Here is a 15,546-nt window from a genome sequence, read left to right as displayed (position 1 = left end):
ACAGCAAGGACTAAGAACCGAGGACTCGAGAACATTCCGAGTGACGCGAGACGCGCCTCTGTTCGATTCGATCAACACGATGCAGCAAGTGATTCAAGGGCTGTGGATAGGCGATTACCAGGCGTCTCAGGATGAAGACCTGCTCAGGCAACATGGCATCGAGTGCATCGTCTCTGCCAGTCAGTCGCCCTTTGGCAGTCACCTTCGATTGAGCCGCTCACTGCGCTGACCACGACATGCTACCGCAGTGCGACAAGAGTACGATGCGCCAGGTGGAGTCGACATGCACAGGGTAGCAGTCGACGACACGGCAACGACCAACATCGCAGAACATTTTGTGCCGACCGCGAGCTTCATCAACGCCGCGCTCGAGAAGGGCCAGTCAGTCCTCGTGCACTGCCAGGCAGGCGTCTCGAGGTCGACGACGCTCGTCGCGGCGTTCCTCATGATCAAGCTCGGGCTCAATGTCGAGCAAGCAGTCGACAAGATCCGAACCGTCAGGCCTCAGGTCGAGCCGACGCAGTTCTTCCTCTTGCAGCTCGAGATGTTTGAACGGTGTCAGTGCGAGTGGGACCCGGTCAAGGTGAGTACCGTTGTAAACATAGTATCCTGTCTGCCAGCCTGCTAAACCGGCCTGGTCTGGTGACAGTGGCCTGAGGAACGTCGCTTCCTCATGTCGTTTGCACAATCGCAAATCATGGGTACGTCTGTCAACGCTCGTTCAGCATCCAGCATCGAGCTGTGCTGAGCAGTCACTACTTTTCTGTCGCTCAGAGGGCGCCTCTCCTTCCATCGTGCTCGCGTACTACCCTTCTCCCGCCCCTTCGCCCCGCGATCGCTCCGGCTCTTTCGGCCTCGCCATGACTCCAGTCGCTTCCGAACAGATCTCTCCTCCTCTCAATAAGCTCAAGTCTGGCGATCCCATGTCAGGTAGCGCGCTCTCGACCTCTCCGCCGAAAGATGCCTTCCCGCCCGTCCCCTCCGCTCTCAATGGCCCTCCGACCCGCAAGCGGCTCACACCTCGCAAAGTTGATCCGACCGAGTCAGTCGAGCCAGTGCAGGAGAAGGCGCATGTCGCGAAAATCGGCAACAAGGAGGAAGTCAAGATCACGGGCCGCAGGATCAGGTGCAAGATGTGCCGCCGCGAGCTCGCCGCACGAGAACACATTGTCGCGCATGAACCTGGAAAAGGACAACAAGCGTTCGCGCCGAACCGTCGCGACATGAATGCGTACCGAGCCGAGCTCGAGAAGCAACGCCTCGACCGCATCCAAAAGGAAGGACAATCTGCCGAAACTGCGGACCCTCGAGCGATTCCTTCCCTCGCAGCTGCGTCTGGTATTCCTCTTCCACCCGCTCCAGTCCCGGTAGCACCTCCGACCAACCCGCTCGCCGGATTGAGGATCTCGAAGCCCTTGGCAGGTCTGAGGGTCGCCGTGCCGAGACCTCAGCCCGTCGCTCGGCCGTCTCCAATGCCCAAACCGGCCGCGACTCCCGCACCGGATGCGCCGTCAGAGGCCGCCGCCGCGACCGAACCTGAAGCTGCTCCTTCGGACAGTGTTCGGGATGCGTCGCAACCAGCAGATGAAGGTCCTCGAGTGGTCGACACTGCGATCGACAACGAACCTCTCCTCTCGTCGCATGTGTGCTCGTCCTACTTTGTCGAACCACTCAGTTGGATGTCTTCGATGCTCGAGAACGGAGCGCTCGCAGGCAAGATCACGTGTCCCAACACGAAATGCGGTGCCAAGTTGGGCAACTTCGATTGGGCTGGAAACCGTTTGAGTCCCTTCCTCTCTCTCTTCGCAGCCGGACGCTGTCAGCCTACCAGAAGCTGACAAGAGATTCTTCTTCCGATCGCGCCTTGATACAGAGTGTTCGTGTGGAGCTTGGGTCTGTCCAGGATTCGCATTGAACGTTTCTCGAGTAGACGAAATCAAAGCGTAGAAGAAACATTATCGTGCAACGATTAAAAAAAAAAAAAAAAAAAAAAGTCTACCAATACTTGATTGAGCTTTCGAATTTGTCGAACCCCTTCTTCAAATCCTTCAAGCTCTTGCGACCTCTGATTCCGATCTTAACATCGTGCGTCCCGCCAGTGCGAGGTTGCGCTCGTTCGGTCTCGCTGTCATGGTTTGAAAGCTCGAGATTGCTGCGTTTCGTACTGAGCTTGCGTGCGAGTCCTCTACCCCTTTGACTGAGAGACCTGACGAGGTTGTTCCCACTGATCATCGTTGTATTGTGAGGTTCGGGAAAAGGTGGTGATCTCGGTACGAGCGCAGCTGGGTCCATCAAATCTTCAATCTCACTCTCGACGACTTCGGTCGTTTGGGCACGAGCGTGGTTACGCTCGTACAGTGCGTCTGCGTTCGAATGTACATGGTGTAGCTTGCGAGGGGTTTCGAGAGATGCACCTCGAGCTCGAATCGACGTCGATTGGGATGAGGACGATGCTGACGAATGAGGCCCTGCGAGAGTTTCGGGCAAGTTTGGTAGAGACGAGGCTCCTGCTCGATGTAGCGTAAGAGGTGCAGGTCTTTGAGAACGTTTCTTCGAGTTTTGCGTGATGGGAAGCGGAACCGTACTCGTTTGCGAAGAAGGACAAGTCAAACTCGTCGAACTTGAACAATCGTAGGAAGGACGTAGTGGGGGACCATCGTAGTTCGTGTAGAACGATGATCGGTACGGTTCAGTCGAAACCGAATACGTTTCCGAGGATGAGGAGAGAGAGTTTTGACGCTCTCGAGCGGCAAACATGGGGCGAGGAGGTCTCGGTGTCGCGAACGGCGCATGAGCGGACGGGATGAGGCCGAGGAGCGCAGCAGCTTTCGGCGGAAGAAGAGCGTACGGGTTCGGGTCTTTGGGCGGTACGGGGGGCGGAAGCGATGTCACTGTGGGTGTAGGAGTGTGCACCGAGTGAATAGACTGAAGATCTTGAAACGGCAAGACGAAGTCCGCACCGGTCGCGCAATGGATTGGTAGGTTGAAAGGACTGGTGCGGAAACGGGAGAACTCGAGAACGACGAGCTCGCGGGCGTTTTGACGGTATCGATCCGCGGCAAGGGACAGCGCTGCCTTGTCAAAGGCGACTTGAGGTCTCTCGGAGTAAAGGCAGGATCGATAGGAGAAACGGAGGCGTTGGTCTCGGCGGGCGCCAGAAGAACTTCCTCTGCGGTGGCGGGCAGGTGGCCGCTATCACTCTTCAGCTCGGAAGGTGAAGCGTAGGGGTGGCTGGCTTGACCTTGTCGTTCATCGCTCAGAAAAGTCTCGCGCACAATGCTCGAAGTTGGGAACGAGGCTGAAGAACTCGGAACGTCGAGCGTCTCGACCCCGAATGACCTGGCAAAAGCTGTGTTCTCTAGATGTCAGTAACGTGTCACTTCTGAAAGATGCACTTGGGATGATGGAGAACTCACGAGAGCTAGACTCGAGCGCTCTTTGTAGTTCTGCAGTTGCCGAGCGAACCGAGCTCGTCGTTAATACGGACGGTTTCTCGCTCACGACTCGTTCGGCATGGGTCAGCTCGAACTCGCGCAACTCCTTCTCCTTGATCGCCAGCCGTTGGCGCTTGTTCTCCTTCTCGACTTCCGTGGCGACGACCTGTCTCCATTTCTCGAGAGGATTCATGGCAGGATCTGCTGCACCATCTCGATCAGGGAATTGCCACCGGTTCAACCTCTCTCGGGGCGACATCATTTCGACAAGGTCGAGCTTTGAAGCTCGCAAATCGATCGACTTGTTCCTCGGATAAGCGACTTTGGCAAAGGCGGCCAAAACTTCATCTTGAGGTACATCGTCGACATGCTCGTAGTTCGGGGGAGGTGCGGGTCGATTATCGACGGGAACTCGCTTGACGAGCGAAGGTTGACGAGACGCGCACCAAAACGAAGAGAATGTAGTCGTCGTGTTTTTGCGCTCGAGTTGTTCCGACATTCGGATCACTGTGTCGAGCGAATTTCGTGGCTGTCGCGAAGTTCGTGGCTGTCAAGAGTAAGAGGCAAATGCAGGAGAGGAAGGAGAATGAGGCTGAAAGGGTGACGGCATCGAAGTCGATTGAACAAGGAAGTAGCGCCGACGCTGGACAGTGCGTCGAACGAACGCTGCCGCAACAGATCGGCCGTGCGTGGTGTACGAAATACACCCAGAACCCTCGAGCTTGGGGATTCGTTCGTGAAAAGGGGCGAGCTCGGCAGGGTACGACAGATCTGAGGATTTCATCTCGACACGGACCCCCTTTTTCGGGTAGCGCCGGGACTGTCATGCGCGGGAGGGGTCAATCTTGCGCGCACGAGCCTACTCAAATCCACAAGAGCAGCTCTCGTCTCTCGAGAAGCGCGGCACGAACCGGGTAACGAGCAGAATGCGGGTCGGAACGAATGCTTACAACGGATAGAGGAGAAAAAAAGGGAAAGAGGAGAGGGCAAGTACAACTGCCGATCTACTGTCTCTGTGCAACGACGGGTTCCCAGTCCTTGACCTTCTTGGTTGTTGTCGAGTACGGCTTGTAGGCACCGCGGGTTCCAGTCAGGTTCTCGTGGTGAGGCTGGCGATCCGGGACGGGGCGATCGGTCAGTATCATGCAAGGACAGTGATCGGAGAAAAAGCGTACGATCTGCCACGGGCGCTTCGAGGCCTGGATGTCGGCATCGAGCGTCGGCGGGAGGTGCTTCATGTGCGAGAGCCACGAGTGCCACTCGGGGGTGATTTGCGACGCGTTGTAGTCGTGCTGCATGGTGAGGCACTGCGAGTCAGCCTTCCGGAGCGAGTGACTGCGCGGGTAGATGGCGCGCGACGACTGACCGAAGCAAAGTCGACCCATCGGTGTCTCCACAGGGTCTCGTCCTGGTTCTCGTAGAACTTGTTGCCGTGGCTGGGTTGAACGAGTCGCGCGATTTAGGTCAGCAAAGGTTGGCTGCGGCGTGACCGACGAGCCAATCGAGAGGTGTCTTACTCGTCCTGGCCCATGAACTTGCCTGCCTTGACATCTCCAATGTACTGCAGGTCTCGCCACGCCTCTGCACAGCTCTCATCTAGATCAGCACAGCGCGCTCAAAGGAAGGACGCCAGGGAGAGACTCACGGCGGTATCCGACATGGCGGATGTTTTGGAACACTCGGCGGATCGAGGGCGTGAGGATCGGGTTCGACTGGTCACGGGTCAGATGTTAGCACAAGATCCGCTTCGGGCTATCGGCAGGGCCTGCGACTGACCATGGTGTTGATGAGGGTCGAGAGGGCGAACGATCGAACAGGCCGGCGCATGCAGGCCTCGACTCCGTCGGGCTCCGTCTCTCCGCTACTCTTCTCTCAAACACGAACACGTTATGGCGGCAGACGACGACCACGGCGCTCCAAGCAGCCGCCCCGAGTCGCAGGTATCGCAGTCGGCGGACGACGATGACGCTACGTCCTTTCACGACGTCGACAACGGCGACGAACCAACCACCGCGCAGCCCACCGACCCTGAACTCAGTCCGGCAGATGCCGAGGTCGAGACTGCATCTGCTACAGCAACAAGCGAACCAAAAGTGGACGCGGCGACGAGCAGTGCCGTGCAGACGAGCGTGCCTCCCCACCTGACCACGCCCGCGACCGCCATGTCGTCCACCTCGTCGCTCAACCTCGTACACGACCCATCGCTCCAAGTCGATCCCCCTGCTGCCACCGCGGACGAGCTCGTCGCGTTCCTGCGCGGCCAGATCACCGATCTCACGTCCCAGGTCACCAGTCTCAACGGCAAGCTCGTCAAGAGTTACACGACTCGAGGCGACCTCGAGGACCACCTACACGACACCCAGGAAACAGAGAAGCAGTTGCGCAAGCGTGTCGCCGACCTCGAGCGAGACAAGGAGCGCTGGACGAAAGAGATCGAAGCGGGAGGATGGGTCGAGCGTGTACGTGCCGTTCCCCTTCTGCCCTCTCATCCCTATACACCGTCGGTAATTCCGCAATCCTCACCACGAGCTTGAAAATTTCTCGATCTTGCAGGACCACGTGCAAGGAGAGATGCAGAGGTTGATGACCAAAGTCGTCGAGGAAACTCAGAACCGGCAAACGGCCGTCCAGGCACACTCGGCCCTCGAGAACGAAGTCGAGAACCTCACCTCGAACCTGTTTGCTGAAGCGAACAAAATGGTCGCGTTCGAACGCCTCGCGCGCGCACGCGCCGAAGACAAGACTCGCTCGGTTGAAGAAGCGGGCACATCGATGCAGGCCCTCCTCGAAGACGTACAAGTCGGCCTGCGTGACACGGTCGGCAAACTCGAGAAGCGCGAGGCCCAAGTCGCAGCGCTCAAGAAACGGCTCGCCGCTCATGGCGAAGTCGTGCCCGAGGACCCCACCGAACGCCCAGACGGACTCGAAGACGGCGATCTCGGAGGTAGTATCATCTTTTCGGACGGACAGCACCTCGATGTCGCTTCAACCGTCACACTGGCGCGCGATCTGTCGCAAGCCCCGATCCCGTCGCAATTCGCCTCGCCGCGACTGCTGACTTCGGCACTCCCGTATCAAGAATTCCTCACATTCATCACCTACCTGCGTCAGCTTCGCGTGACGACCCTCGCTCGACCACCCGAGACTCCATCCGCTTTCGGTCACTCTGCCCTATCAACTCGAGGTTTCTCCTCCGACCCACCTCCGACCTCGTCTCTCTCGCCGGCGCAACTGCTCGCACCGCATCTCCTCCTCTCGACACATCTCTCTCAACCGTTCCTCAAGCGCTGCGTCGAGGAAGATTCGGACCCGGTCCTCCGACTCGACCTCGCGCCCGGGCTCGGGTTCCTGAGTCGCCGCAACGTCGCCAACGCGGTCGTCGACGGCACGCTACTCATCGAGCCTCTCACGAGCGGTCAAGACCTGCCAGGCGACAAGTGTGCGCTGTGTGGATGCGGACTCGACAAATGGTACGCGAGTTCGGGAGTGATGGCGCGGTCCAAGTCGACCAACTCGACGTCGACCGCTTCGACCGCGACCGACAATCTCAACTCGACCGTGAAGAAGATGCTCGGGGGCAGAGGCTGGGGGTTCGCGCGTTCAAACTCGTCCAACACGACCCCGACGATCTCGACGACGAGTCCTGCCGCGAGTGCATCGCCAGCGACCTCGGTCGACAACACGTTCTCGTTCCCTTCGTACTCGCCTTCGCATCACCCTCTCGACCACTCGCTGCAGATTCACGTGTTCAAGATCAAAGACTCGGCGACGTCGAAATACCCCGTGTGCCCTTCGTACTGCCTCGCGCGATTGCGAGCTGTGTGCGAATTTTGGACGTACGTGCGAGTGATCGAGCGCGGGTTGCTGCTCGAGGAAGGGTTCAAGTTTGTGCAAGGTCGGGGCGAAACGATCCCGGTTTCGAGTTCGACGACCTCGCTCGTCAAAAACGGCTCGCTCGAAGACGATAAGAAGGAGACTGGTCACGAACAGGAGAACCACGGGCTCGGGATCGAAGCGCGAGACTTTGAGGCGGCAGACACCGAGATCGAAGGAACTCCGAGAATCGTCGAACCGGAGCCGCACGCAGCGGACCACGAAACTAGTGATGACAAGACGGGCGACATTGGACGAGCTGATGAGGTCAAAGACGATCAGAAGAGCAAGGTGAACGAGCACACTCCGTCCTCGTCGATGCCAACCTCGCCTGCGATCTCGAGACCCCAAACTCCGACGCTGACGCAGAACGCCAACACGTCTTCTGGATCGGTCAACAAACCGAATCGACCGCCACGATCCTCCGCTCGAGCGTCCCCGGCGATTGGTTCGGCCCCTTCACCGCCTGCTTCGCCATCGTTCCCTCCTCCGCCGCCGCGCCGAGCGAACCCGACCGGTCCATCGCCACCGCCTCGACACCCGTCACAGCCACAGCAGCAGGCGCCTGGTCCGGGTGCTGGCTTGACCGGAGGCGAGATGATTGCCAACTCGATGGGTTGGGAGGACCGGTGTTGGTCCGAGGTGGTGAGGCTCAAGGAGAGCGTGTTTTGGGCAAGAGTCGCGGCGGTGTCGAGTGACGGGGGAGTCGTGAGCGCTCGAGGCGCGAAAGTTTGGGTGCAGTGATATTGCAGGACATCTTGTTGCGTGGTGGGTCTGGGATGTCGTGGGTCTGTGCTTCCGTATACAGCTGTCGTGTTTCCATTAAAATGCATGATGCCTAATCTACCCTCTAAGCGAAGCGATTACATCATTCCGAAAATGGAAAATCTAAGCAGCGCACTGTACATAATCGTCGAGGCTGGCTAGACCGAATTAGGCAACGCGAGTTTCACTCAACACACCCGCCGCGTCTTTGTTTCTCTCCTTCCGCACTACCTCTCTCGTAGCTCTCACAGAACACCATGTGAGTAAACGGTACTGTCTGCTGACACGAGTCAAAGGTGAACTGACTCGAGCGCTCGTCACTGTGTTTCTCTCGCTCGTTGCATGCGGTTCTCGACTCGCCTGCTTCGCCCGCCCCGCCCCCTCTTCGTACTCATCGGTTCAACAGGGTTGCTCGCATCGCTGTTGTCTACTACACCCTCTGTACGTCTCTCGCTCGTGACTGGAACGAGTGCGTATGACTCGGGCGAATCTGGAGGCTGACCGCGCTTCGCTCTCGCTCTCGCTCTCCAACCTGCAGACGGTCATGTCTCGAAGCTCGCGCTCGCCGAGGCCGAGGCTGCCAAGGAGGCTGGTGTCGAGGTCGACATCTACCGAGTGAGCATTCCGAACGACACGTCACCGTGAGCGAACTAACCACATCGACTCTGGATCGTAGTTCCCCGAGATCCTCTCCGATGAGGTCCGTGGCAAGATGCACGCCGGCGTAAGCTTACCCTGCAAGTGACTCGATACGTCATAGCACGTGCTGACCTGCTCGAGCAATACCGGATCCAGCCTCACCTAGACCACCCCGAGATCACCCCCGATGACCTCCTCAAGTACGACGGATTCATCTTCGGTGCCGGAACCCGCTACGGTCGCATGCCCGCTGCCGTCTCGGCCTTCTTCGACCAGAGTCAGCTCCAATTCTCCCTCAGAACATCCGTTGATAGTCGTTGCCAACTGACGCGCTTTTGTGCACAGCCGGTGGACTCTGGGCCAAGGGTGCCCTCTTCGGCAAGATGGCCACCGTCTTCACCTCGACTGCCTCGCAGCACGGAGGACAAGAGACCACTGCTCTCACCAGTGCGTTGTATCTGGACGATCATTCTCTTTAAGACCCGGTTTCTCATGCTTCTTCTTTCTGTACCTAGCCATCCCCTTCTTCGCTCACCACGGCATCATCTACGTTCCTTCGGGCTTCGCCGCTCCCGAGCTCACTGACCTCGTGCGTTCCTTCATTCTAGTCAGAATTTTGGCGCCATCAGTTTTTCGTACTGACGACCATTCCTAACAGGGCGAGATTGTCGGTGGCTCCGCTTACGGTGCTGCTGCCATCGCCGGAGGTGATGGATCCCGCCAAGTCTCCGAGAAGGAACTCGCCGTTGCCAAGTATGCGAATTTTATCGAGGGTTCGGTCACTACTCTCCAGGCGCAAAGACTGAACTCCGTTTTTTCCTCGTGTACTCGCAGGTTCCAAGGTTCTTCCTTCGCCAAGACTGTCGCCCAATTCGCTGCTGGCAAGACTGCGTAAGCCAACCTTTGCTTTTCCCCTCGAAATAGAGAGGAGGCAAGCAACGTCGGGACAGTCCGGACGTGATATTCTCGGCATTACATGGACTCCTTTCGCCCCTTCCGAAGACACCTAGAGCAGTAAATACAGAAATCGGGACACCTTGGTCCCGACACAACGAAGCGAGGGAGGTGGATCGGAGATTTGTATCTGTTACGCGAAGCAATCTAATCTACCTTCCCTCGCGCGCTCTCTCTCTCTCTCTCGAAAGCGCGCGCGCAAATCAGGCCTCGCGTGCCTCGTTCGCGTCGAGTCAACGAAGCATTGTTTGCGGACATCGGGAACAGCGAGCTGATCGTTTTTTTCTGGTTTCCTTGGCTTTCTCTGTTCAACAGTCTCGAGAAGGCCCAGCATGCTGGCGAACCCGTCTTGGCCAAGGCTCTCCCGACCTCGGCCGTCGCCGCCACCGAGACTCGTATGTTTTCACGTCCACCTCAACCGATTGTGCAAACGATCGTTTCAGAAGCAAAGAGAAAAGAAAAGACAAAACTCATGGGATGGAACCCGTTGACAGCTGAGACTGCGCCTGCTGCCGGTTACGAAGTCACGGACAAGACTCCCGAGACTGCCGAGGCCCCCGCGACTGAGACTCCTGCCGTGGCCGAACCCGCCACTACCGCCGAGCCTACCTCCGCCACCGCCGCCGAGCCTACTCCTGCCGCCGCTGCTACTGCTGGTACCTCTGAGAAGCCCGTCGCTGCTGAACCGACCAAGCCTGCGACGCAACAGAAGAAGAAGAAGGGAGGTCTGTTCTCGTGCTGCGGCAAACCCGAGAACTACGACTCGTAGGGTCAAAATTCTCCGGGCAGAGCTAGAGGGAACGTGTCTCTTTTGGATAGTCCAACATCATCATAGTCACCATCGTAATTTAATTATCTATCTATCGACCGTATTGGGTGTCTGTAGCAAAGACAGGTCCGAAGAAGAGAATATGTTCTCGCTGCAAGGCGCTTGTTCATGAATCACTGGGTACGCAGGTAATTTGCAACATGGTCAAGCTCGAGAACTTGAAACCAGTTTGGTCTACAACTCGAACTCGATAATAGAACCTTGCCTCCTCCTCCTCTAAACTCGTTCCTCGCGATCGCCATCCAATAGCTTCCATCCGAGTTTTCGAGTTGAACCAAGTCAAAGGCCCAGTCTCTCATGAGAGCGCCATCGAGTGTACCATTTCCAATCACGTGTCCGACTCCTGGAACGTTCTTCGACAAGTCGAGCTCGAATCCGAGTCGCGAGAGATCACAATGTAGGCCTTGACCAGTCGCTTTTACATACGCTTCTTTGAGAGTCCACAATGCGAGGGCATGTCGGAGCTTGGTCTCGGGATCCGGAATTGCTTCGATCGCGAACCGTTCTTTCTCTGTCAGCTGTTGCGACACACAGTGCAATCTCAGTGTCAGTGATATTCCTATGAAGTTCGAATTCGAATTAATCGGTGTTGGGGATGGACCTGTTCGGCAAGGACTTGGACAAACTCTGGAACGGTAGTTCCTTCCCAAGGATTCCGGATCCTCATGAGATCGATCCCGACCCGCTCACTTCCGGCTTGTGTTGAATTGATCGAAGCGATTGCGACCAAGTTCGAGTCGTGCGAGACATTGAAGTCGATTGGAAGTGGTTCCAAAGAAGAGGCGAGAACCTGATCAGGTTTCGAAGATGAGCTCTTCCGAAGACTCCAAAAAATGGATTGGTGGGACATGACTCTACCGGAGTACTCACAGCATACGGTCGATTCGAAGACGTTCTCAGGATATTGAATTCGTTCCTCTGCAGATTGAGACGATTCGAGAGTACGAAAGATGCGAGGATTCTTCCGAGAAGGCATCCTGCGATTACTGGAAGTCAGGACCTCCTTCGAGCGCCTGCACAGACGTTGAAAAAGCGCTCACGACGAGCATCGCCCAAGAATCGAAACTTGAGAACGTCTATGCGGTCTCGCTCCGTGACGAGATCGAACCACGGTGTCAGCGAGTCGCGCGGACCCACCCGTCCGCCATCTTCGTTGGAAGTGAAGCTCGTGTCGATCCTGAGGATGTGAACTTGCATCGTGTTGCGGCAGTACCTGGAAACAGGTCTAGGTACGAGTTTGTCGAGAGATTGGTTTCCTCAGGCCACTGATGAGACACTGCGTGAGCTCCCTCTTGTCCATGTCGCTGTACAATAGCAGACACGCACTTGAACCTGTTCGCTTGCGTGAGCAGACAAAATCGCGAGATCCTGCTTGGAAGCGGAGAGAATCTAGATGATTGGCGCCAGAGCAAGGAGAAGTCTCTCGTCGTGCGGGCAGAAAACCCAAACTGATCGCGTAATCGAGAGCGTTACAGTCTGGTATGGACTCGAAGGCGGCGAGCAAATTCGACTATGATAGCACCGTGAAACATCGAGTGTTCGAGCTTGATGGAACTTTCGCTCTCAAGCGCTAGTCGTCAGGCTCACAGGGCGGCCAACAAAGCTAGTTGCAATTAAATGTAGACAATGACACGCTACAGATTAGCAACGCGATAGAGCACTCCGCTCCGAGGATTAATCGTCGTTAAAAGGTTGGTCCTGAGATCGGCTTGAGGCCGGCAACTCTGCCTTTGGATTAGATACAGGCTTGCTCGACCCCAATGCTGTCCTCATCTCGTCGACCAACCCCTCTATGCGATCCTGGAAATCGACCAGTACGCTCAATTTTTCCTCGATCGCGCGTCGCACGAGCTCATCAACCTCGCCCTGCTGAGCCTGTGTCGCAGTACCTCTCGGGCTTGCGGTCTCTTCGGATGACGGCTGTGCGGCGAGCGACGGATAGAGCGATCCGACGGAAGGGTTTGAAGGATCGAAAAGGGGATACAGTCGAGGTAGAGACGCTGCCGAACGAGCAGCAGTCGAGCTCGGCGCAGCTGTCAAGTCGCGACGAGGAGGGGACGAGGTAGAAGCTCGCGAAATCGGAGGAGTCGGTGAAGGTTCGCGCGAGGGAGGTAGCGGTGTCGTGTAGGCGGCTTCGGACCACGGGGCGAGAGAATCGGTTTTCCGGGCCCAGCTCGCCGGGGACCCGGACCTGCCAGTTTCTGCCGCTCGTCTTTTCTCGGCGGCGAGGAGAGCAGCTTGTCGTTGCGTTGGCGCAGGAACAGACTTCTCTCCCTCTTGCATAACCGCATCCCAAGCTTTCCAGTCAGGCTCTCCAGCCTGTGGTTCCGCTGCCTTGGCCTTGCCTTTCTCCTTGGCCTTCGTGTCCCCTCCATCTGGTTGAGCGGCTGCGTCTTCTGCTCGCGAGTGTCCCACGGGCGCGTGCCCTGTCGTCCTCTGCAGCCTCTGAATCCTCTGTTCGAGGTTTAGGGGATTCGGGCGATCGGCTCCGAGCCCGTGTCCTTGGGGTAGCGGCACATTTCTGACTTCGCCTCCAAACCGCGGGAACGCGCCATAAGCGAGATCTGCGTATCCCTGCTGTGAAGTCGAAGCTGACGATCGTGCGAGGGCAGAAAAGTCAAAGTCCACGTTGCCGAATGTCGGAGGCGCGTGGTACAATCCTGCTTCGCCTGACGCAGGTAGCTCGAGGTCGGGCAGAGTGAAGTGGGCGAGAGGATTTCGATCATTGATTGGTGTTGCCGAGGTCGAGGGCATTGGCGGACGCAGGAGCGAGCGAGCTGGGGCGTCTCGCGAGGTACGTGGCGCACCAACTAGAGGCAGCGCCCCTGAAGAGCCCACTCCTGGACGTGCGCCAAACGACGCCGGTGTCGGACGAGTGCCAGTGGCAGGTTGCAGGCGTGAAGGAGACGAGGAACGGGCACGAGGCGCTGCAGGAGCTGTTTGAGGAGGCGTGTTCTCGACACGCGGTGCTTCCGGGACTGCCTCTTCCTCGGGGAAGGGCGCTCCTGGAAACATCTGGCCGAACGCTTCTCTGCCAAGTCTCCGGGCGAGGTTGATTTGGGCGTCAAGCAAGGCCTGGGCTTGGTGGTTTGGATCGACCGGCGCTCGCTCATACTCGTCCAGCTCTTCGTCACGCAGAGGCGCCTGTCGTCGGCCTGCCGGATTGGGGCCGTTCTGCTCTGGCGGAAGTACCGGTCGACGACTGTGAGACCACATGATAAACACCATCAGCGATCGTTCACAGATCACACAGACAACACGTACCACGTGGGGCAGCTTTGTTGCCTTTCGAGCCAGCTCTTGAGGCAGTGAAAGTGGAAAACATGTCCACAGGGCAATTTCTTGGGCGTCTCGTTCGGGCCCCGTCGAGGCGTTGTAGGAACCGGAGGAGGTGGCTGATCGACGCCTTGCCCGTTCGTCGCCTGACCCTCAGCTTCGGCGGGCCCTTGAGTCGCCGACAACTGGAACTCCATGTCTTCTCGACAGATGATGCAAGTCTTGTCCGACATTTGTTCCATCTCTTGCCTTGTTGCATCCGGGTACAGCGTCTCCATATTCTTTGTCGCGAGGCGATACCTCCTCAAGTCACGGATCCTCAGAAGGAAAGAGCGCAGCGTCAAGTAGACATCTCGAAGGATGTTAAGCGGAAGACCGTAGAAGGTGAGGGTCAGGCCAAAGAAGGTGAGGTATGTCACGAGCTTGAAGAAATCTATTGATACGAGCACGCTTTTCAGTCGAACAGCTGACGCTCACAAGCGGGATAAACGAACCGGCAATGAGGTCGACGTAGAAGATGTAGATCGATTTCTCCTCCCACTGTACCTCTCGGCGCATGTCGATGCATGTAATGACATACTTCATTGACGTTGCCCAGACACTTGCCACGAGAATCATGTACTGCGGTCGAGCTTTTCAGTCATACTCCTTTTGGAGGGAAGAAATCGCCGGAGCTCACCTCGGATGCAAACATGATCATGACGGTGGGCCCCTCGACCAAGATGCAGTCCGCAGCAAACAGCAACATGGCCACGTCGGCGACCCATAGTGACGAGAGTAATCCGATCATCCGGGCATGAGCGAGTCGCGGGACGTTGGCCGATTGTTCCATCTGGTCGAGTCCGCGTCAGCTTTCAGAACTGTCGCGCACTCCAAGAACGGGGCTACTCACTGCTTCTATACGGTCACTCGAGAGCCAATGGAACACCTTGAGAAACAGCAAGCTCACGAAGAGCACGACGAAACTGCTTTCGAATTCGTCCTTGAAGATCGTTAGCGCGAGCAGGGTCTCGGTTACTGCGAACCAGCCTCTCTCTCTCAGTCGCTGTGTACAAGATACAGGTTATCAGCCATATTCAGACGATGCGGTGAACGGGGGCGATGATGAAAAGGTCAACTCGCCTCGACCTCGATCAGACGTAGCTCGCCCAGAAAGATGAGCTGCAGCAGTTTCCCAAACAGCACAGTCTGGTATATCGCTTGGTTCCACAGGATCTGCACGAGTAATGAGGGAAACACGTTGAGCCGACTGGATGACCGAGTGGAGGCCGGTGCCCAGCGCAGCAGACTGACCATCATGCACGCGTTGCTCTTGGACAGGTATACTGCTGCGGCATAGAAGTTGGAACGCTGCCTGAACGCGTTGATGACGGTCGAGGCGAACACGGCCGTCGAGATGGCGCCGTACGCTTGCATCCGGCTGAGCGAGACCATCCTGATCAGGTCGCTCTGGGCGCTCGCGAGGATGTACGGCGAAAAGTCGCTGTGACAAGCCTTCGAGATCGTGGAGCGAGAGTTGATGTGGGGAGCTCGCTCCGAATGAAAGTCGCGCGCGCGGATCTCGTGTTCCGCAGCTGCAGCTCGCCCTCATCTCGGACCCTCGCCTTCGACTTTGGGCCACATTGGACAGCATGTCGTTCCGTAAAAGCCTCGCTCCGATGACGGTGCAAGACCGTGGCGACGTTCGCAGAAGAAGTTGAGTGCTCGAGCCGGTCTCTATCTCGCATTTGTGCTGCCTCTCGTCGCGCCTTGGAGCTTGTTGTCAAAATCCTGACG

General features: G+C 57.3%; 7 protein-coding genes across 7 annotated transcripts; 3 read left to right on the top strand and 4 right to left on the bottom strand.

The window, feature by feature from the left end:
* Positions 1-79: 79 nt before the first annotated feature.
* JCM15063_000920 (dual specificity protein phosphatase family protein) lies at positions 80-1,947 on the top strand (the record flags this gene model as incomplete). Its single annotated transcript, XM_076680416.1, has 5 exons — positions 80-179; positions 249-583; positions 650-701; positions 775-1,779; positions 1,874-1,947. 5 exons carry the CDS (start codon positions 80-82, stop codon positions 1,945-1,947), a joined length of 1,566 nt encoding a protein of 521 aa, XP_076532481.1.
* Positions 1,948-1,995: 48 nt separating this feature from the next.
* On the bottom strand, positions 1,996-3,933 carry JCM15063_000919 (uncharacterized protein; the record flags this gene model as incomplete). The annotated part of the gene is made up of 3 exons (XM_076680415.1): positions 1,996-2,925; positions 2,994-3,349; positions 3,417-3,933. The coding sequence occupies 3 exons, from the start codon at positions 3,931-3,933 to the stop codon at positions 1,996-1,998; spliced, it is 1,803 nt and encodes a 600-aa protein (XP_076532480.1).
* Positions 3,934-4,438: 505 nt separating this feature from the next.
* Positions 4,439-5,261, bottom strand: JCM15063_000918 (complex I NDUFA12 subunit family protein; the record flags this gene model as incomplete). Its single annotated transcript, XM_076680414.1, has 6 exons — positions 4,439-4,543; positions 4,610-4,726; positions 4,801-4,870; positions 4,952-5,015; positions 5,080-5,146; positions 5,211-5,261. 6 exons carry the CDS (start codon positions 5,259-5,261, stop codon positions 4,439-4,441), a joined length of 474 nt encoding a protein of 157 aa, XP_076532479.1.
* Positions 5,262-5,323: 62 nt separating this feature from the next.
* On the top strand, positions 5,324-8,051 carry SEC2 (guanine nucleotide exchange factor SEC2; the record flags this gene model as incomplete). The annotated part of the gene is made up of 2 exons (XM_076680413.1): positions 5,324-5,893; positions 5,988-8,051. 2 exons carry the CDS (start codon positions 5,324-5,326, stop codon positions 8,049-8,051), a joined length of 2,634 nt encoding a protein of 877 aa, XP_076532478.1.
* Positions 8,052-8,414: 363 nt separating this feature from the next.
* JCM15063_000916 (uncharacterized protein) lies at positions 8,415-10,434 on the top strand (the record flags this gene model as incomplete). Its single annotated transcript, XM_076680412.1, has 10 exons — positions 8,415-8,541; positions 8,611-8,687; positions 8,749-8,796; positions 8,868-8,988; positions 9,057-9,158; positions 9,227-9,300; positions 9,370-9,464; positions 9,546-9,602; positions 9,981-10,060; positions 10,160-10,434. The coding sequence occupies 10 exons, from the start codon at positions 8,415-8,417 to the stop codon at positions 10,432-10,434; spliced, it is 1,056 nt and encodes a 351-aa protein (XP_076532477.1).
* Positions 10,435-10,607: 173 nt separating this feature from the next.
* On the bottom strand, positions 10,608-11,691 carry LYS5 (holo-[acyl-carrier-protein] synthase; the record flags this gene model as incomplete). The annotated part of the gene is made up of 4 exons (XM_076680411.1): positions 10,608-11,012; positions 11,096-11,284; positions 11,365-11,471; positions 11,535-11,691. The coding sequence occupies 4 exons, from the start codon at positions 11,689-11,691 to the stop codon at positions 10,608-10,610; spliced, it is 858 nt and encodes a 285-aa protein (XP_076532476.1).
* Positions 11,692-12,168: 477 nt separating this feature from the next.
* JCM15063_000914 (uncharacterized protein) lies at positions 12,169-15,204 on the bottom strand (the record flags this gene model as incomplete). The annotated part of the gene is made up of 7 exons (XM_076680410.1): positions 12,169-13,696; positions 13,759-14,203; positions 14,265-14,391; positions 14,450-14,602; positions 14,663-14,815; positions 14,893-14,985; positions 15,064-15,204. 7 exons carry the CDS (start codon positions 15,202-15,204, stop codon positions 12,169-12,171), a joined length of 2,640 nt encoding a protein of 879 aa, XP_076532475.1.
* Between the last annotated feature and the right edge of the window lie 342 nt (positions 15,205-15,546).

This window comes from Sporobolomyces koalae (genome assembly GCF_050403365.1).
Source record: "Sporobolomyces koalae JCM15063 DNA, S_koalae_JCM15063T_v1_ctg37, whole genome shotgun sequence".
Lineage (NCBI taxonomy): Eukaryota > Fungi > Basidiomycota > Microbotryomycetes > Sporidiobolales > Sporidiobolaceae > Sporobolomyces > Sporobolomyces koalae.
This window is presented reverse-complemented; position numbering and strand designations above follow the sequence as displayed.